This window comes from Argiope bruennichi, chromosome 1 (assembly GCF_947563725.1).
Source record: "Argiope bruennichi chromosome 1, qqArgBrue1.1, whole genome shotgun sequence".
Taxonomy (NCBI): Eukaryota; Metazoa; Arthropoda; class Arachnida; order Araneae; family Araneidae; genus Argiope; species Argiope bruennichi.
In genome coordinates, this window is record NC_079151.1 from 37,756,974 (window position 1) to 37,779,249 (window position 22,276).

Consider the following 22,276-nt stretch of genomic DNA (forward strand, 5'->3'; position numbering starts at 1 on the left):
TAAGTTTCACAAAATTTTGATAATTTCCTGAAATGTGTAATATATTTTTTAAAATACTTTTTAATGGACATTTTATGCTTTACAGAACTTACATTAAATATAAATATTTTAGACAATTCTGTATATTCTTTAATGGAACACCTTAGATAAATAGTTTAGTTAAAACAACTCATGATTAAACAAATCTGAAGAAATAAATTTCACAGATTTCCTTAAATGTGTAATATATTTCTATAAAATACTTTCTAATGGAAATTTTATGCTTTACAGAACTTTATGATTCAAATTTTATCAGTATTCTGAATACAACAATTTTTTTAAATGATTTTTAAACCATTTTCTATTATCAGTCCAAAAGGATTTGAATGTATTTAATTTTTTAATGACATACTTTTAAAGCTGATAAAATAAAAAAAAGAATTTTTCAGACAATAATATTAATAAAATATAAAAAATAGTAAAGCACTTAAAAAATACTCATGAATTTTAACCTCTAAATCTATAATTAAAAGAATTGGCTATTAAAATCCATTTTCACTGGGTAAAAAGTTCAGAATGGAAATAAGTTGTAAACACAGTCACGCCTCATTAGTGAGAGATACTGTATGTTTCATTCAGCTCTCTATGGTTAATAAGTTAAAAATGAAAATATATTTTCATTGTATGTACGGATATTTTATTCAAAACATTATTCAATGTAAACAACAGATTTTTTTTTTTTTTTTTGAACGAAAATGAAAATATATGTAACATTTTAAGCATGAAAATGAAAGTTTTGTGCCAAAAGCTCTTTTAATAAAGACACTGTCTAAATTTTTTTTTCATAACTTCTCTCTTTCATATTGGTATACAATTCAATCAAAACAAAATTTATAGTTTTGAAAGATATAAAATGGAGCTTAATTGACAATAGTAATAATCAGTTATCAGAAAATGCTGAATATCAGGGAATTATTTCTTTAGATAAACAGTTCATAAACATAGAAAACTCTATGGTACTCTCATGTGAAACTAAAAAATGTTTTGTTGATATCAAACAGTCATTTTCTTTTTTTTAAAGAAAAAAAGCATTCTATAATGACAGCAAGCAAATACTTTGAAGACACAGGTAAATCTGAAGTAAAAGCTCAAATGCACTGAATAAAATATCACAAATTTAAACTAAAAAAGAAAATATGATGCAAATATTTTTATTTACAAAACACACTAAAGCAATCTGATACTCTGTTTACCGAAGCTGTGTAGAAACACATTCATGTGCTTTTTCTAAGAGTAGACATATCTATAATATTTCTTGCATTAAATGTAAAACATTATTTATTTATTTTACTCTAATTAAAAATATGAAATTATGGCCACAAAAAAAATTCAGTTATGCTGCAGTTTTAAGTTAGAAATGTGACTGCATGGATAAAACAAAATAATAAAATAAAATGAAACAACATTTGAGAATCAATGGTTACTAAAATCTCTTAACCACTTTTAGACTACAGCATTATACAATACAATTAACATACACATATATAAATGTCTAACAAAAATATATTTTATATTGAGACATGGATTATTTGGGCTATTTTCATTTGAATAAAAAAACACATTTTTTAATAAAATAAAAATTTATTCATATTTAAATATCGAATAAAATTTCTCAAGTCTCAACACATTAAAAAAAGTGAAATCTGATGGACATTTTGGTAAGCAAAGAACACCACATATGACAATATTTTTGAGGCAAAATAAAAATTAGAGAAAAATATATTAAACTGTTTTAGAAAAGAGGCATCAAACAAATCAATAGCATTTGATATAGGATCTTAATTTTTTTTCACTAATATTGCATAAACATTTTTATATCATATTGATTTCACTACTACCAAAGTTGTTTGATATACATTCCTATTTTACTATATATTCTATCACAATATAATAAAGCAGGAAAACAGAATAGATGAATTCAATAACTGATCATCAAATGTTACAACATTCTGCTTATTTTAAACATAAATTTTTGAAAAAAAAAAAATGATATAATGACTTGAAATGACCTAAATTGTGACATAGCAAGTTTCTTGAACTTGCAGCAAAACAGAACATGGTCAAACAAATTTTTCAAAGTAACTTAATACTGTAAAATAACAAAATAATTTGAGTCTCTAGTGCTGCTTGGCATCAAAGTGCAGTGACAAGACATATAAAAATACAATTACAGTGGTGACTTATGAGTTGAAAAAGACAAACACACATTGTATTTTACAACCTCCTGAGTATTACAAACTTGCGAATGAATTCAAGACAGGTTGTTTATTCATAGTGTACCTGTATGAGTGCTAAAATATTTTAACAGTTGATGCTATATAAGATTAAAGAGAGAGATGGCAAATGATAATGTATACACAATGAAAAAATGAATGAGTGAAATTGCATAAGATGCCAGAAAAGATCTGGCTTAACTTAGTATCACAAGAGCCACATACAATGTATAAAAAGTATGAACACAAAAAATAAATTGTATTCAAATTCTGCAGCAAGCAAGATATCTATCTACAGCACACATCTGGAAAATATTTTAACAAAATGGCTCTATGTAATGGATACAAAATAAATAAACTATACATAGTCATGAAGGCATACACAGAAGCATCCTTGGAAAAATCAAGTTTTGTATTTACTTCTTCAAAGAGAATATGGATTAACATACAAATGGTTAGTTTTAATAACTAGCACACTTTTTTTTTTTTTTGTCCACATACAATCCTTGACTAATAACCACACTTTCATTTGACAATTTTTGTAATGAATTACTCACCATAATACAATTTTTCTTTATAATAAAATTTGACTAAATTTAAATATAATGGTGCTCAGACCGGATTAATGTAGATGCTTCACCTTCATCGTCAGAATCATACACTTGCTTCCAGTCTCTAGTGTCTATTTTGAAAAGTCCACAACACTGCCATTCACAAAAATCTAGAAAATTTTGGAAGGCTCCTCGACTGAAATGATAAAACATCAAAATGAGTAAATTCAATTGCACATTAAATATCAATAATCCAAAATTACATTAAATTGTAACTATTGGATGGAATTTTTAATTTTGACAGGCCAAATGTATAATTGTTAATACCCACTGGATTGATAGAAGCCAGAAAAAAAAGAAAAAAAAAAAAAAAAACCAGAAATTCCAGACTTTTTTTTTTTAATTCTCAAATCCAGAATTTCTGTATATGCGAAATGTCTGGATTCACTTCTGATTCTTTCCTCCCTTCACATGTTAGCAAAGAAATATATACCAAATTTCAATGTTTAAACCACTTTTCTTTAAATCAAGCCAAATTTAGCTATTCAAAAAAACTATTTAAAACTCAAAAGCAATTATTTTTTTAAATAATTCTGTGAATTTAAAATTTTTTTAAGAACATGCATATTACTTAGCTAATGAAACTATTTCATAATGAGAAATATGTATGTGCGGAGTATAAATATCTTGAATTATTTTGAAATAATATATTTTTCACCTAATGAGGTTTGCTTGATTTTGGAAATGGATTTATAAGTCCTGTGGATGACAATCCAACAAATTGTCAAGCACCAATTATTTATTACTTCAAATAATATCACTATTTTTCAATAATTCTTCCATATACCATATCAGCTTTGTTATTTTTTTTTCTTATAATTATACTGCAAATTTTGTTGCGAGTGTTTCTTTCCCCTCGGCTTCATCCCCCCAATACACGAGTTCGTATAGCACCCATTAACTTAGATCAATGTAGCAAATAAATAAAATAATAATAATAAATAATTCACATGTGAGGGTAATATATATATACATTCAGCCTATATATGAACATGGATGATAGCAAAGCTACTAGTTGTGCTAATATGCTCAGGGTGGCAGGAAATAGATTGCAAACAATAAAATATTTTACATCACACACCTACCTAACTAGTTAAGCTGGTGTGAGAATTAAATCTTATTATTCATTTTGTAATGATAATTAAGAAAATTAAGAATCAAAATTTTATTCAAAAAAAAAAAGTCTGTAAGGATTATATGTTTGGGTAATTTTAATTTTTAATAATACTTCAGATTTCATACTAAAGAAATATTTCCTATAATTTAATTCTGATAATTTTTCTTAATTAACAATATATTGAAAAATAGCTAGTTTTCAAAGCACTCAAAAATGAAACATACAAATATTTAATCCATTTTTTATATATAAATTAGAAAAGTGAGATTCATATGAACTATATTTCAATTCATTCAAGTTTTCTAAACAAGGGGATAAGAAAAATATATATAAAACAACCATTGATTAACTGTTTATACATAAAACTTTCTTAAACAAATTTAGTTTATGTTAAATTGCTAAATTTTCCAAGGATTCCTCCCCCCTTTCTTTCAAAAACTTGGAGATTTGGAGATCTAGAGCAGAGACTGATAAAAGAAGTTTGGAATTTTTTATTTTTAGCCTGATGAAATTAAAAATCACAGTAAAAACTATTTTATAAAAAGAAAGAAACATTATTATTATGACTGGAACACTCAAAAATTGGTTTTGTAACTTACTGGAATGGGCTTCTTATAACTCCTTTCTTATCTCGTTTAAAATGTCGATATCTTGAGCAGTTCATTCTTTCATTTGTTGTCATAGCTAACCACACTACCTGTAACAAATCAGAAAAAGCCAGATGAATAGAACTGCCTACACTAACATATAATATTAAAATTCATAAAAATTTCCAAAAACACTTATAATAAATGTTTTTAATTAACTGAAATTCAAAATTTATATATAAGAGAAATTAAAAGTATTCCACAATGTTTAAATAGATTGTCAATTTCAGCATTGAACCTTGAACTTCACCTTAGAAATAAATAATACAGGGTGATCGCAAAGTTTTTCTTTGATTACAAAATATTATTATGAAAAAATAATTGAATATAATAGGATACAATTTTTATTATAGAATAGTCATGCTCTTAAATTTTCTTTCAGTCCAGTAAATAGGGCAATTAATGCAGAAATAGTGATCTTATATTCGCCTGATATCAAAATGCCATCAAAGAAGCCATGGCAAAAATCGCATCAATGATAACCATGCTTATCAAATACTGCTCTACTAGATTTTTTTTATAGATATATATATTTCTACAGCAAGATATATATATTTCTGTTGGGCTTACATAAAAATTTGCAATGCCAACTGAAGATATTGATATATTTTCAAAGTTATGATCAGAGACTAGACGCTGTGTCTAGTGCAAAAGCCCAAATATTGAACAATTCATGATGAGAATTGGAATATTGCTTTGACATTCTTTGAGTTGTCAAGGGAGCTCACATTAAAATTTAATGATATGAGATCTGAAAAAAACTTTATAATCATTTATACAATATCTTGAAATAACCATATGTTAAGTTATAATAGTTTAATTTCAATACTTTTTTGTAACCAAACTTTGTGCACCCTTCCATTTATTAATCCTTCCAATATTAAAATATATTTACACTAAATTAACATCCAAGTGATGAAAATACTCTTTTTCAAGAAATATCTAAAACAGAACTTCTATATCTTATACCAACCAAATATTATAAATGCTATGTCTTATTTGTTATTCAAGTTCTTTATTTCACATCAAACTGACAATGTATTAATCATACTTTAAATGTATGATTCAAAACACATTTTGTTTACATTCTCTTGCTTTTAACTTTAGCATAGAGTGCTAATTTATTTTCAAATCTAGTCAAACAAACAAAGAATCCTTCCCTAATTTGCAAATATTAATTAAGATGCTTTGCAAGATTTGTATATTAATAAAATATATTTTTAAATAAGAGGGGAAGTCATAAATTAGCAATGGGGTTAGATAACATTATTTTTTCTCTCGTAATAAATAGTAAGCTCATTAATTTGAAAAACAAAGATGCAATTATTGTATAAACACCACTGCTAAATTAAGAAGGAAAAATTTATTAGCTTAATCTACCATTCCACTTCTAGAACTATATTCTGAATCAGACAATACCTTAGAAAGTATCTTACTGAAGCAATTTCTACATAATATTAGCAAGATATATATATATATATATATATATATATATATATATATATATATATATATATATATATTGTTTTAGAAAAGAAATAGTCAAATACGAAGATATAAATAATCTTATTTTAAACCTATAAATACAAGTTAACTTTTATCTAGATAAATATTTAACTAAAAAAAAATCTGCAAAATCATTCCATTCTGATATGTGAATTTTTAATGAAAATGATTTATTTGATACACATTAATTATGAATAAATCATTTAGATAATTTCCAAATGCAAAAGATAAGATGTATATTATGCTTTTTCAAATATTTTCAATTTCAGTGTTCTAATGTAATATTTCATGGTTAGAAAGAATCATTTTGATAAAAGAGGAAATAATTGGTAAAGCTTCCAACATTATAATAAAACAATTGGAGACTGCAATAGAAATAAAACTATTTCCATGAGTATGGATTGATCCATGAAAATAATTTTAAATCAAATTAATTAAAAAACTGTATTGAAATGATGTATAGTAAAACAAAGCTTTTTTTTTTTTCATTATACATTTTAGCACTTAGGTAAATATTATAATGTGTTGCTATAATTGCAAAGTTTTTTTAAGCAAGGAAAGGCTGACTGAAATACTAATATTTTTAAACCTTCCTAAACATTCATACACTTTATTGAATGAAATGTCAGCAAATGAAGAAATTAAGAAAAACTTTTCAATGACTTTTAATACATTGTAAAATTCACACTATAAAGCATATATGAATACATACAACACATACACATCTATAAAAAACAGTTATCTAAATGCAGCACAAAGCACAATTATTAATATACAAAAAAAATGATAACTAGAAGCCAAATAAACATTAAAAATTTTTTACACAAATAATATAATTTAAAAATTCATCTTGATCTTCATCTATTATAAAAATTAATTAATATAGTAGGGATACAATTTTTTTTATTTATTTTAAACAATATAGAAATTTTTAAACCAAATTTTTTTACATAATTAATATAGAATAAATAAGAAATGTAACTGCAATAAACAAGTAGAAAATAATAATAATCTTACTTGATATAATTGACACAGAAGTAAACAACCAACCCAAAAACCATGTAAGCAAGCATTTGCCGCTATCCAACTAACCCAGCCACTAGTATGAACAGCTTGCCATAAATAGCTGGAAAGGGGCATATCCTCACTTCCCACATTAAATTTCCAAACTGAAATAAAAAGTTTAAAATGTAAATATGAAAAAAGAAACAAATTAAATTGTGGCGAAAGAATAAGCAATACTTACATCTAAAGCAACCATGTAAACACCAAATTATCATGACAAGAAGCCAGAACAAATAAAGAACAAAATATTTATGATTTCCTAGACCTGAAATAAAAAATTACTGTAATTAAAATAACATACTGTACACTGCATACAAAAATGTAATTAAAATTACATAGATACTTATGAAGCAGAGTTGGACTTTAAAAAATTGGATAAAAAAAAACTGTGTATTTCAAAATTATTCGTTCAATATCAATAATATTACTTGAAAAATAAACCTTTTACAATTCTAAAACTAATTAAATCTAAATCTAATGAATTGTCAAACTGTTCTTTGCACATATTTTAGTACAATCAAAATACATACGCATACACATATTTCACTTTTTTACTAATAGATTTCTTTAAAAATTGCATTTATTCTCAGTAAAATAAAAGAGAGAGAGAGAGAGAGAGAGACAGACAGAGATTAATATCCAGAAAGTATGAAATTTCTCTTTCTGCTTTGATTTGTATAATATTACAATTCAAATAAATTAATTTTAAAATAAGAAGCACCCAAATATGTTTAATAAAATTACTAGTTATAATTTTTAAAAATAAGGATTTTTTTACCAGCAAAAGAACACAAATTGAAATGATTTTTGTTCCCCAAATGTTTTTCATTAAAATAAAACTTTTAAGAAAATTGCATTTTCATTTGAAAAAATATACAGATATAAACATTAAATTTATGATAAACACTAACATGATAAAAATTGAGATCATACATAGGGATACATTAAGATGCAAAGTGGGATAATAGATTAAAACTTTTCAAAAAAGGTACAGAAATAAAATAATATAGACATGTCTAAAAATATACTAACCAACACAATTTCCAACCCATGGACAATGATGATCAAAACGTGCTATACATTTATTACAAACGGAACAATGCTTTGATCGTAGAGGGCGGCGAACAAGGCAGGAGCTGCAGAACCAATTTGGATGGAAGCCATCTTTTTCAGCTAATTCAATAATTGTCTGTAAGCGGAAATATAAATTTGAAGGGAAAATAAACAAAACAGTAAGAAAATTCATAAAAACTACGAGAAAACAATGTACTGTAAATTGATAAGCAGAATTTTTAAAAATTAATAAATACATTTGAAATTCAAAAAAATCTGATAACAAATATAAATATTTATAATTTTAATTAGCAAATTTAAAGCAGAGGAAGATAAAATATATATTTAAATAATTTATTAAAGGATCCTTCACACTTATAATATAAAAGAATGTAGAAATATTTTTTGAATGTCATTATAGCATTGCAACTATTTATTGAATTAATGCACAAAAATGAAATTTGTATTGTAATGAAAGTAAAATTTTACATTTTTAAAAATGTCATATTTTTAATATTAATAGAAATAAAACAGATCTATTGAATAAAAAGTAACTTTTCATAGTACCAAAAATATTGCTAAATAATAATCTTAATAATAAAACTTCAAAATAAAAACAACTTATAAACTCAAATTTTTAAAAATCCCAATGGAGTTCAAAATTATGAATAATATAATCAAATCATTACTTCAAAGAAATCAATCTAATACTAGCAGGATTTAGCAACCAGCATATCTGCTCAGAATATTGATTTTATTGGTTGTTAATCTATTAATATGTTTTTTTTTTTTTTTTTTGAAATTCATTTTCTGAAAAGGCTGATAAACATGAATTTAATTCAGTCTGTTATAAATTACAGCACATGCAAATTAAAAAGCATAAATGCAGCAAAATAAAATTTAAAAAAAAGGTGTGAAATCCTATTTCTAAATTACTGTTCAAGAAAAGCATTCTTTAAATTCATACATTAATATTGGCAAAAGAACACAATTGAATGTTTACAAACTGTTTATTCAATAAAAATTTTAAAAATAAATTAATTAATTTCACTTCTGTGCAATTTTTTTTTATTAAAAAAAGAATTTTTTGAGTTTTTAAGATAATGTAAAACCAGTTTTAGTGAGGTAATAATTTTGGAAGATAAGGTCATCAATTTCTAAAGTTATAGTGATTGACTATCTGGTGATGATTAAGCTTATTTTTGCACTTAATTAAACTTTCTAATTGAAGCCTATTTCTTGATTTCCTTTGCATTTTGTTTAATCTAACTGAATGCTATCTTTCGAAACATGACAAACCTTTTCAAGTACATTTCTATTGATATTTTGCATCTCCTATAATTAGAGAAGCATTAGATTTATTTGTAAAAATATTCAAGAAATAGCCTAAAATGTTTTTATGGATTTGTTTACATTTAACAGTCTTCATTTGGCAATAAGAAAGAAGAGAGATTTTGGTGTCACAAATTATATTATATGTATATATATGGTTTCAAATTAATAGAATTTATAATGGTAATGTTTGGCATATGATATCACAAAAAATAGATTTGTCACCCAGTTTTATGCTAAGTAAATAAAACAAGTGTTTCTAATTAAGGGAATGTTGCTAAAATTATATTGCTTAAGAAATGTTTTAAGTTCAATAGATTTCTGGGAATTTGTTCTGCAATAATAAATTTTAAATAAATTATATAGCAATAAACTTGGAAGATAATTGCTGTTTTCAGATTTCACCTAAATATATCTAATGCTTTGTTATAAGCCATATTATTTGCAATATTTTTTATATGAATGCAATTTTCATTTTTAGTTATCATGATGTTTTAATAATTCAAAGCAATTTTAAATAGCATTTTAATTTAACATTAACAAGGCTTGATTTTAATAAATTTAATCATTTTTTAAAAATTTCACGTGAAATGTATAAAATAATTCAATAAATTATAGTAGATGGATTATATGTAAATGATTTTCTCATTACCATAAATATAAAACACTTCTCTTCATGAAATATACATTACTCATCAATAATTACTTTTTTCACACGAAAGAAACATTGTACTATTTGAATAAATAAAGAAAAGATTATAAAATAATACCCTAAATCTTTTTTCTGGTGTACTTTGAATAACACCAGGATCAGATTTCCAAGCTTTGATAAATGAGTAAAACAGGAACATTGAACACACCATAAAACCTAAAGTTCTCCAAATGTCTCCAACATCTTAAGGAGCAAAAGGGTTAAGAAAAATATGGCCAGAAACAACACGATATTAACATTAATCTGATAAGTACATAAGTGCATAAGGTCTATGTTTCTAAAAATGAATAGAGCTTCTGTCAAATAATAAAGTAACTATGTGAGCATGGATTTTGAAAACAGAGGTATTAATATACATACATATATAAAAAAAAGAAAGAAAGAAATTTTTTTTAAAAATACACCAATTGAAAAGAGGAAAAAAGAAAAGTAACCCATAAAAAATCAAATGTTATATTAAATATTCTGCAATTTGCTATAAAGAAAACAGAATTAATAATTTAGCAACATTTGAAACTCATATAATAAAACATGGGAACAGTGCCATTAAATTGGTTGCATAAAACAGAATGCTAATGAATAAACAAGAAGCAAAAAGAAAACACGTATAATAAAAATGCTATTATTACTAACAAGTAAAATAATTAGCAATCTTTTTTAATAATTCTAATTTAAGGTGATATGAAGATGAGAATATTTTCAATGAAAGCCTTTAATAAATATAAATACATAAAATTATACAAAGCACACATTATTATTAATTATTAGTATTAATTATGAATCATAATAATTATTATTAATTATTATGCTTAAACCAAAACTAAGATCGCATAAACTGCAAAAATTCTAGTTTGAAATTCCAGTTCTAGAGAGTTAATTACAAGATAATAACAATTGACAAAATAATATTTGTTATTTAAGAATTAACAAATATATTTATAAGTAATAAAATATATTTCTTTCTAACTCATTAAAATAACCCAAATTCTAAAATTATAGAGTAGAATATGAGAAAGAAGTGACAGCGACTTGGTGAGTGAAACAACAAAGTGTAAAACTGAAATCAGGAAATTTGAGTATGACATTTGTATCTTAGGTTTTGTATAGCCCTACCTCTAACATAAATTGCCATGCAAGCAGAAGTATTATATGTGTGTGTGTGTGTGCATATGTAATAATATCTTTTAATTGAATTTTATATCTTAATTTTAAATTCTAATTAATTTTGAAATTTTTATCTTAATTTTATGATACTTTATGTTACTTTAAGATTTTCTCTTATTACTTCATGTGAATCCAATTTCCTGTTTATTATTCCAAGCATACACATTAAAAAATTGACAACTATTGTAATTTCTGATGCTCTGAAGGACAGGATAAAAATTTCTAATACCCACACATTCCTTTCAAAGACACCCAAGATTTCCTTTCCTAAATCAACATGTGTCTAAGAAATCTCTATCACAATCTCTTAGTAAAATCAATGAAGGGAAAAATTTCTGTCACTTCACTCTTGTCTTTTGGTGTAAAGGAACACATTCCAACTTTATCACCATGTACATTTCCTTGCCCTCCCATGGTGAAATAAACTGAGGTTCATATCAAAAGGAACATATTTTGCCTACCTATCTACCAAAATTATTATTTACAGCATTTATGATTAATGTATTTATTGACAAAAGCATTAAAAAATTTAACAATAATCATCATAAATTGTTTCTTAATTAGGGTTAATGAAATATTTTAAATTCAACTAATATTTTATAAATAATATTAAAGAGAATACAAAATATTTAATTAACATAAGTATTTCTAATATGACTAAAAAATTATTTTAAAGAATGCTTAGAACTATAAAAAGACTTAACATAATATATATATTAAAATTTTTTTCAAATAAATGCTTTCTTTTTTACTAAGCATCTGTGATTAATAATCAGTACATTAACAAAAAAAAAAAAAAATACCTTGAAAAATTAATTATTATTGTTATTATTTATTACTATTGCATCATATTTCAGCTGAAAAATAAAAGGATACAGGGATGAAACCACATAAACCAAGTTATATACATCCAAAACTTTGTAGAAAGATAAACAGATATTGGAAGTATATTCAAAATTCTATCATCAAACAATAACCTGGAAAGAATTAATGAAACAAAGTTATATATATAACTACAAAAAGAAACCAAAATAAGTCAATAATTATTATTTTTAAATAGATAATTTCAAATAATATTTGAAGCATATATTCTTCATCACACAAAAGTTAAATCTAGAAACAGTTTCAATAAAATTATTTAATTTGCATAACATTGTGAAACATAAATGCAAATAGCATTATCAAACCCAAAGTACATTAAGAATACATTAATAAATATGTAAAAGGAAAAATTTAACATGAAAAATCTGAGAGCATCTTTTTAAAAATATATATTCTCACCTGCCAGCAACTGAAATTGTAAGAGTAAGAATCAGTAGCAGACCAGCTTTTACAAGATAAGATTCACGACTTTCTAGTAAAGCACCAATAACATAAAATACTATAAACGGTGATCCCACCATGCAGCCATATCGAAGTTTCTAAATATAATAAAGTTTATTAAATATCTAATAAGAATTTTCTACATATTACTAATATGAAATATTATTTCCAAATTTCAATACAATTACTGTCACATTATGATTAAAAAAAAGTATACAAATAATATTTTAATTCTGGGCAATAATGAATGTAATAGAAGACAGAACAATTAATTTTCAGTTTTTCAAAAGTATTCATTTCATTAATAAAAATTCAATACGTAAAAATATTAGCATTTACTTTCAATAAATTTTAAAATAGGATATTTAAAATAGATAAGGTATGTAAATAAAAAAAAATTTAAGTGAACATATTAAAAGAAACATTTACAACTAGCTGTTCACGCATTATTCTTTCTCTGTTTTATACATGAAAAAAAAAAAAAAAACCAATGAAAGATTTTGCAACAAAGATAATAGTTTATGAAATAATTTTATTATAGCAATAAAGTAAAAATGAATGGCATTCAGTACTGCAATATGGATATATATATATATATATATATTAAAATCCTAGAACTCATAAACAAATTTTATAATAAGCAAATATCTAAAAAAAACTTATTTTGAAGCTATGGGAAAAGACACTTTTTACATTAATTATACATATATATTTATATATAACTGGGATATGAAATTTTGCTTTTGTTACCAAATAATAATAAAAAAAAACTATCTAATGCTCATGAAATTACTTTATCCCTATAAATTGATAGGCAATAAGGCTTCTTTTCTCTATCCCTTCTTGCTTCTTCTAGACGTTTTAGAATATAGGTTTGGTTCAATCTTTTAGCCATTGTGATTGGAGTATCTTTCTGCAAAACAAAACATAACAGAATTTGAAAAATTAAAAGTAATCCATGAATAGCAACATCAAGAAATTTTCAATAATACAAAGATATTCAGAATGTAGATTTAATTTCTTTTTATAATAAAGATGAATTTTTGCGTGTGTATGTATGTGTGTTAGCACTCTACATGCCATACTGTTTGACCTAAAGATGATAAATTTGGATAAAAAATACTTTGGAGAGTGAAATAGTGAACTTTGGAGAAAATCTCTCACATTCTAATTAGACTTTTAATTAAAAAAAATAAGAATTTTAAATTTATTCACCTTAACTTCCAACAAAATCCCCTCACAAAAATGATTTTTATATCATTTTACAGTTCAAAAAATTATCTTTTCAATGACACTATTGTAGCTGCTGTAAAATCTTTCAATGTAGATTTAATAAATGTTTAATTATATTTTGAAGTATATCTCAAAGAAATATTTCATTATTGCAAATCAAATCATTGCCAATTTCATTGTTTTATGAAATTTTTTTAACAATACAGGAAGAATAAAAAAGTAAAGTTATAATACTACTAAATTTAGAAGAGTGGTGAAAAGGAAAAAATAATGCTTTTATCTCAAGGAGCAGGTCTAAAATTAGAAAAGTTCATATAAGTAATATATATAAGAATATTAAAATAACACTGCTTTAATGTTTGATAAATCTGACATGAAGTTTCATTTAAACAATTCGGTTACCATAGATGACTAGTATGTTATAAAAATGAAAAAGGTCTAAATAATACCACTTACAAATAATTTGTGTTGAAAAGAATTGGAAATGAGAAATTAATCAGTTACAAATGTTATAAATATGCCATTAAATCAATAATCATACTAGCACAGGGTTTAATATAAATTCAAAAACCGTTTTAATTTTATCAGTATAAATAAAAGGAGATATATATTTTGAACTTCATGAAATACTATTAAATATTAATGTGTTTGTAAACAAAAAACAAACAAACAAAAAATGCATATTAAAGAGAAGATGGGGGGAAGCAAACAGTCAATGAAATAACAGTGACTTTTTAAAGTAAATCACCATTAAAATAAAAAATAAAAAGAACTAAGACTATACAGAAAAGGATGTATGATAATTTAGCTCATAAATTTCAATACTGCAGCATTCATACCAATTTACATCAATTACAATCAATGCTATATAATTCAAATCCTAGTTAATTTTTTTCAATTGAATGATGTACAGATTATATCTGATTAAAACATAAGTAAAAAGATTAAAGAAATCTGTTGAAACTGTAAAATAAATAAACATGTCATTTGACAGTATTTCACACTTTAAATAAATTTTTCTTTTCATTTTTATTTGCAAATATGTTATCAAACAAATAACTGTACTTCATTATACTATGTTAATAAAATGGTAATAGAACAATGTAAAATAATATATTAGAATGCTATGATTTCAAAGAAATATAACATTAAAACTATCCAGATAAATTAAAATCACTAATTTAAAACAAAAAGAAGGAAACAAAATCCAGGGAACGCAGTTGTAGTATGAAATGAGCTATAAAATTTTCATTATAAATAAATTCTGCTGATTTTCATACACACACACAAATTAAGTAATTGTAATATACTGAGAAAATTATAACATTTTTGTTTAGGTTTTAAAATGCTAACCATTAGAAAAAGTAATAGATTTAGGGATGATAGATCTGATTTAAACAATATATTTCAAGACTTAAAAAATTGCAGACAGCAAAGTTATCATAAATACAACAATGAATAATCTATAATCATTCTAACTTCAGATATTATATACATAAACAGAATGGTTGACACATACTTCAGCATTTTTCTCATCAACACTAGCTCCAGCCTTTAGAAGAAGATTTACTGCATTAGTATTTCTAGCAAATACTGCCCAATGAAGTGGTGTATTTCGATGATGGTGATCCACCATGGTAAGACTAGCCCCAAGAGTTAAAAGCAATCTTGTGGGATCATTTCTGAAAAATAAAAACAATTCATAATAATATAAAGATAAATCAACTACACTTGCCATAGCTGTATCAAGATAAAAATGTATGTAAAATTAACCCTCATAAAAGCAAACACGTTTTCACTCAATGAATATTTTTCATTTTACTTTAACGTATTTTAATAAGCATTGAGGTTAAAAAAAATATTATAAAAAAATATTTTATTGCAAAAAAATAAGAATATCATTAAATTACACATAATATTATAATGATGCAAAAACTGAAAAAAGAGAATGTGCAAAACAATATTTCAATAAATTTTAATAAGTTATATACAAAAAATTTTTTAAGAAATTTCAAAACTTAAAATCAACATTTTATTTTACAAATTACAAAATTATTTACAAGAAGTAAAAAAAAATATTTCATTGAAATGATTATTAATGAACTGATTTAATCACCATTTTCTGCCAATTTCTCAAATCGTTAGATAAATATAATAATACAATAAGTTAAATTTTGCTTGAATGATATATAAGAACCAGAAAAAACCCGACATATATCAGTTCTTTTTTAGAATCATCCTGCTTTCGTGACTGTGAAATAATATCCAAACAAAATCTTTTTAAAAACTCTCATCTATTATAAAACACAAAAAATTTTCTAACAATAAAAATTAACCTGAAATTATACATAGTTTTTTGTGCACACAATTCTATAAGCTTTTTAAAAAATTACAGCAGGGAAAATAATAGCAATTTCAAAGTATATAAGTTTATATATATAATTTTTTTGGTAATTGAAAAAAACAAACAATTAACACTACTCTTGTTAACAGTACAATGGAAACCAGCTTAACATCTTTATTTACACAAATAAAATATCATTTAAGAATGATGAAAAATATTTTGAATATATAATGTCAAAAACAGAGTAAACAATTGAAATTTAAAGGAGTTTAAAAACATTTTTCTTACGTGGATATACGATAGCAAGACCACATTAAGGGAGTCATCCCATTTCTATCTGCAGCATTAACATCTTGCCCTTTAGCTGCTAAATAAGCAACAATGGATGTATGACCAAACTGTGCAGCTAAATGAATGCACTGACAACCTAGAAAATTATAAAAATATTTTTCATGTGGAATACAATTAATTCAAATATTTTTCAAATTCAATTTTTCACAATTGATTTTTAAATTTTGGTAAAAGCTAAACAATTCAAATGATAATACATCTGAATTATAATTTGATAATAAGTATATTATAAAACCACTAAAGCAAAATTTATAGTAACACATAATATAAAGAAGCTAACATTTTAAACTAAATGATTATTTAAATTTACCTTCTCCATCAGTAAGTGAAGGATCAGCTCCATAATGCATTAAAAGCACTACCATTGCTAAATGTCCTTGTCTGTAAATGAAACAAGGACAATTTAAAGGAAGAATCATTTAAAAAATTGCAGATTTAGAATCTCCTCACCTTAAAAAAAAAGAAATTTCAGTTTGAAAATTTTAATTTATAGGAAATTTTATGTTAAATACAAGAAGATTTTTTAAGTGGGGAAAAAAACTGAAAATGTTAATAGGTAAAAATTTAAATGTCTAAAAATAGCTAAATATTTCTTATAAAGAATATAATAGCAAGGATTAATAAGACATCTTGCGAAAATAATGATGTTGCTTAGCAAGAAAATATATATTACATGCTTATATAGCTGCAAAAAAATTTCTGAAACACAGAAAATGAAAGAAAAAAAACCTGGAAGATTTTCTGTAATTTTGGCTTTGAAATTTTTTAAATAATACATAAATTGAAACTTCCTACACAAAAATAATTCATTTTACAAAAAACTTTTTTTTGTATGAAAGGAATTGATTATTAATTCTTTAATGAAACAGTATCTCATATATTATATATCCACATCTGAAAACAAGGAAAGATTTAATACACTATTACTAATGAATCTTCTAAAAATCCAATCTGCATTCTAAACACATAAAAATTTAAAATTTATATATGCCTTCCTGTTTATTCTCTCTCTCACTTTTACACAAACAAGCAAATACAATATCAATTGTAAAATAATGCAAATTCTTATAATCTTTATTAATAAAAAAGGAGATGCTGTTCTCTGTAGGAAAGACTGCATCTGCAGGAACTTAGAGCTTCAAAATTTAGCATAGATATATTTAAAAGGTAGGAAAATGTATGCAAAGTAACTTTAAAATTTTTAACTATAATTTTAATTACAAACTAAGTAGAAGTTTGAAATTTTATATGAAACCTGAATAGCTTCATTGTTATTACTAATATTTAATCCTAATTTTTAATTCCTTTGTTGATGACCAATTTCAGAAGGTTTGGCTTATTTTCCCACATTCTCTTGTTTTTGTTTTAAAAACATTTTTCATAAAATTTTCAAATGCAACGGTAATTACAGTTAATTTCAGCTGTAAACAAAAATGGAAATATTTTATGTTTCGTTTGTTTTGAAATGCTAAATTTGCAATACGCAACTCCATGCAAAGGGCATGGAATTATATAAGCTAACAAATGAGCATTCAATTTTATATACAGAGATAAGCAGGCATTTATCTGAGTAAAGGTGAATTGATGCACAGTGCGAAATTGAATTTAGCATTAAGAAAAGCCTCTATAATTCAATTTAAGATTCTTCCTAGAGACTAATAGTGCTTCTGATTGCAAAATTTATAATTAATATATTATTAATGAATGTTTAAATATGCATAATAATGGGTATATAAATATGGTTTCTCCCTTTCTCTGATTAAAGACACTTGCTTGAAGTCTATATGAAAATTGTAATTAAAGCATTTACCATAAGAAGTTAATATTTTTTCTAATCTGCCAAGAAACAAATGTTTTCCACAATGAAAGGAAGACATTAGTTTTGGTGCAATTCAGCCAATCTTATATTATAGCATTAAAACTGAACAGCAATCCAAAGAATTGATCTGAAAAGAGAGTCAGGGAATATTGTAATTTGAGTCAACAAGGCAAAGTGCTTCTAGAACTCCATAGGTAACTGTGCAAAATAGGGCTGAGCACTATTGTATTAGGAAACAAGCATGAGCATTTATAGTCTTTTATTAAATTTTACTTACACTGTTCATTACTGAGTGTCTAATAAATTATTAATAATTCATAATAAATTATATTTTTGTTACTCCAGATTCATAACATATTTTTTTTTTTTTATATATATACAAAGATTCTATTTTTGTAATGAGGAATCTGATTATGAATATATCATATTCAGTCATAGAGGGTTGCCAGAATAAATTAAATTTCAGTTTCAATGAGAATTCAATGTAAAAACTTTTTTTCAAATTTATTTTTGATGTAACAGTTACATGTTTTTTTAAAATGTTTTATATCTCTTCAATTCAAATAAAATCAAATTTCCTTGCAATTGAATTTTGCTTACTGCATGTAGAAATTGCTAAATGCATTATTGTGTAATATTTATTTGACTTGAATTGTATTTGATAAGATATTCATCCAATAATGTCTGCTGCTCTTCATTTCAATATTTTTAAATGATTTTTTCGAGCTTTTTTTTTTCCCTTTCTTTAATGCACCAAAATCATAATTGTGAACCATCAAAACTATTCTTAATAAGTTTTATTTTGGGCAGCACATTTACTATTAATTTTCAACAGGTATTGGAGCAATTTTCTACATAATGATATAGAATTTTTCACCAATGCCCACATACAATTTTGGCATAAAACTTCACATTTTTGTTATGAAATGTTACTATTACTGTTTATGGTAATTACTGTTCATATGTTTAAATAGATGCCACATATTTATTATTAAAGGCTGATATAAAGTCTTCATATAGAAGCATTTTGAATTCAATGACATTCAAGCAGTAATTTAATATTTATTTTTTTAAATGGGGGTTAGCATGATATTTATACATCTGATACATTTGGTGCATTCAAAAGAATTAATAAAAGGAGAAAATTTGAATACAAGTTGTTTCAGAACCTAAGCATATTCATTAAACACAGAAGAATTACTTATTAACTGTTCATTTATTACTTTGTAATAACAAAATACTTAAGAATGTCTATAAATATTTAATTACAATGAATTACAAAATAATAATAATAAAAAAAAAACCAACTGAAAAGCAATACACAGATAACAATAAATTACCAATATTTTTTCTTTAATTACACTAACCTTGTGGCCCAATGCAAAGGTGTAGAGTGGAGTTCTCCACCAATAGTATCAACATGTGCTCCTTTAGAAATATAATACCTAACAATTTCTTGGCGATTGTTAATTGCAGCCCAATGTAGTAGGGTAACATTTTCTGAATCAGGTCTATTGACGTCATAGCCACCTTCAATAATTTCTTGGCATCTTTCAAAAATTCCAAACTGAGTTGCTTTTACAATATCAAAAGTGCTATAATCTTCAGCTGGGGCTAAAGGAATACAAGTAGAATCTGATGATGGATCACTATGATGTCTTGTTCTCTGAAATTTTTTAAAAAATAATTTACTTGCATTAGAAGTAGAAAAAATACTAATGTCTATATACCTAAAAGGAAAACATAAGATTTATAAAAAAAATAATGATGAAGTAATACAAAAACAAATGTTACAAATTAAGGATTTCAGTACAATTTATGTATGCTTGTTCTTTATCTCAAGCATATTTATATTAAGACATTGAAAAATTTAACTATATAATGATTTCAGTTCAACAAAATAAAAAGCAATACTACAAAAGCAGAACAATAATTCTCACTTTCAGTATGTATCTAATCAGTTTAATTTAAACTCAGTTGATTAAGAAAAATCTGAAAGGAGTTTGTATAACAGATGTTATAGAAAATAGATGAATGTTTATTCACTATACTATATGTACATGTAAATAAGATACTCAATATTTCATTCTACTTTATTCTATTATATAATGCTTTCCAGTTTATATTAGGTTTATCTTGAAGAAAAGTAATACATTAAAAATAAAGAAAGTCACAAAAATAATTAAAAAAAACAACTGATACAAATAAATTCATAATATATGAAAATTTTTCATCATCAAAATGAAAACAAATATATGTAACACTAATTAGCAATAAACTTCGTATACATTACTCATTCTGAAATTAGCTTATGGCTCTGATCATTCACTATAATTAGTTTTTTTTATAATTAAAATATAAGTTAAATATGCAAATGTTATAAGGGACTGTTTCAACATGATCAGTTCCATTGTTTCAGATCTACCAAGTGAAAGCATCAGCATATAGCATTACTTAATTCTGTTATTAGTATTTAATGTAAATCTTCTAGTTGTGATAGATATGAAGTCAAAAATATATGAACTTGATAAGATTTTTGAAGGGAAATTTCAAAAATTAAAAATATTTCAAATTATTTTTTAAACTAATTTCCAAGAAAATTTTATTTCAATTAGTCTTGAAGTGTTTCTTGTGTAATGATAATGTGCTTTGATATTACGTACAACATATGGATATACAAATTCATTTGCTACTGAAAATCAAGTACATTAAACATCCAAATCATTTATTTAAAACTTCATTTTATACTATCAACATGCATATTTCTTTCACAAAGATTATTTACTAATATATTAGGAATTCATGACATAAAGAAATACTAAAATGACAAAGTGCTATATTTCAATATCAGTGAATATTAGCAGAAAAAGAAAAAAAAGATCTGGAATAAATTTAAAAATAGGTTATAACATTAAATAAAAAATAGGTGATTTAAAAAAGATCCATATTACTTCCGAAAGAAATATCTCAGTATTTATCAAAAACACATATTAGCTTGTAAAACAAATCTCTAAGCAATTGTAAGATAATTTGAATCATTGTAAAACTGCATATTCATATGCAGATTATATTTTGAATATGACAGATTTAAAATAATTCACAAATAAATCCATCCGTATAATGATAAAGAATTTCAAGATCCATATTCTTTCTTATCACTAAAGAGCACTTTGCATTCGTAAGAATAAAAGTGAATGGATATTAAGCACAAAATTAATAAATTCTTCTAGATTTTTTAAAAAAGCGTTAAAAGACACCTACAGATGAAATAAAATAACAAACGATTGTAAATTTTCATTTTAAAACAAATTTAGTTTCGAAATTTGTTCCCCATTACGCCTTTAAAATAGAAATTTGCGATCTGTTGATATTTTACTAATTAATCATTTACAATAAATAAACTAATCCTTTAAACATCTAATTAATAATGAAAATTTTGATAAAAATATGAAAAGCAGATAATTTATACTTCAGAACCACCGACATAGTAGACCGGCGTACACGATGGATCTTTCTCTTCCGCCATGCTGCAGGTGGAGAAATGCAGAGGGTTACTTATTTAAATTGTAAATATAAATTCATAAAGTTCAATTTAATTTGGAATTGGTTTAGTTACTACAATTTTATTATACATTATAAAATTACTAATTACGGCGAAGGGATGTTTGTTTCTGCTAGTGTTTCAATTAATCCGATGCCAAGATACAATTCCAATTCTTTCTGTAATTGTTTGTTCAAGGAACATTA

The 22,276-nt window shown here is 24.5% G+C and overlaps 1 protein-coding gene across 3 annotated transcripts; it reads right to left on the minus strand.

The window, feature by feature from the left end:
- Positions 1–405: 405 nt before the first annotated feature.
- Positions 406–22,210, minus strand: LOC129977386 (palmitoyltransferase ZDHHC17-like). Of its 3 annotated transcripts, none has more exons than XM_056090559.1 (14): positions 21,999–22,210; positions 19,897–20,195; positions 17,021–17,091; positions 16,648–16,726; positions 15,535–15,697; positions 13,576–13,695; positions 12,741–12,880; positions 12,336–12,436; positions 10,354–10,478; positions 8,231–8,387; positions 7,380–7,463; positions 7,151–7,302; positions 4,580–4,677; positions 406–2,999 (listed from the first exon to the last, which is right to left on the minus strand). In XM_056090559.1, the coding sequence occupies exons 1-14, from the start codon at positions 22,053–22,055 to the stop codon at positions 2,849–2,851; spliced, it is 1,797 nt and encodes a 598-aa protein (XP_055946534.1). In that variant the 5' UTR covers positions 22,056–22,210; the 3' UTR covers positions 406–2,848. The 3 variants fall into 3 exon arrangements, with proteins under 3 accessions (XP_055946534.1, XP_055946533.1, XP_055946532.1); XM_056090558.1 differs by having other exon boundaries at positions 16,648–16,765; XM_056090557.1 differs by having other exon boundaries at positions 407–2,999; positions 16,648–16,786.
- Positions 22,211–22,276: the final 66 nt, after the last annotated feature.

Excerpts from the sequence above, each read along its gene's own strand:
- LOC129977386 (XM_056090557.1), bottom strand. The coding sequence starts at position 22,055 with ATGGCGGAAGAGAAAGATCCATCGTGTACGCCGGTCTACTATGTCGGT. Across the intron at positions 20,196-21,998 it reads ACTATGTCGGTGGTTCTGAA|AGAACAAGACATCATAGTGA; the intron begins GTATAAATTATC and ends AAAAAATTTCAG. Across the intron at positions 12,881-13,575 it reads TATCAATTTATAGGGATAAA|AAACTTCGATATGGCTGCAT; the intron begins GTAATTTCATGA and ends TATTATATTTAG.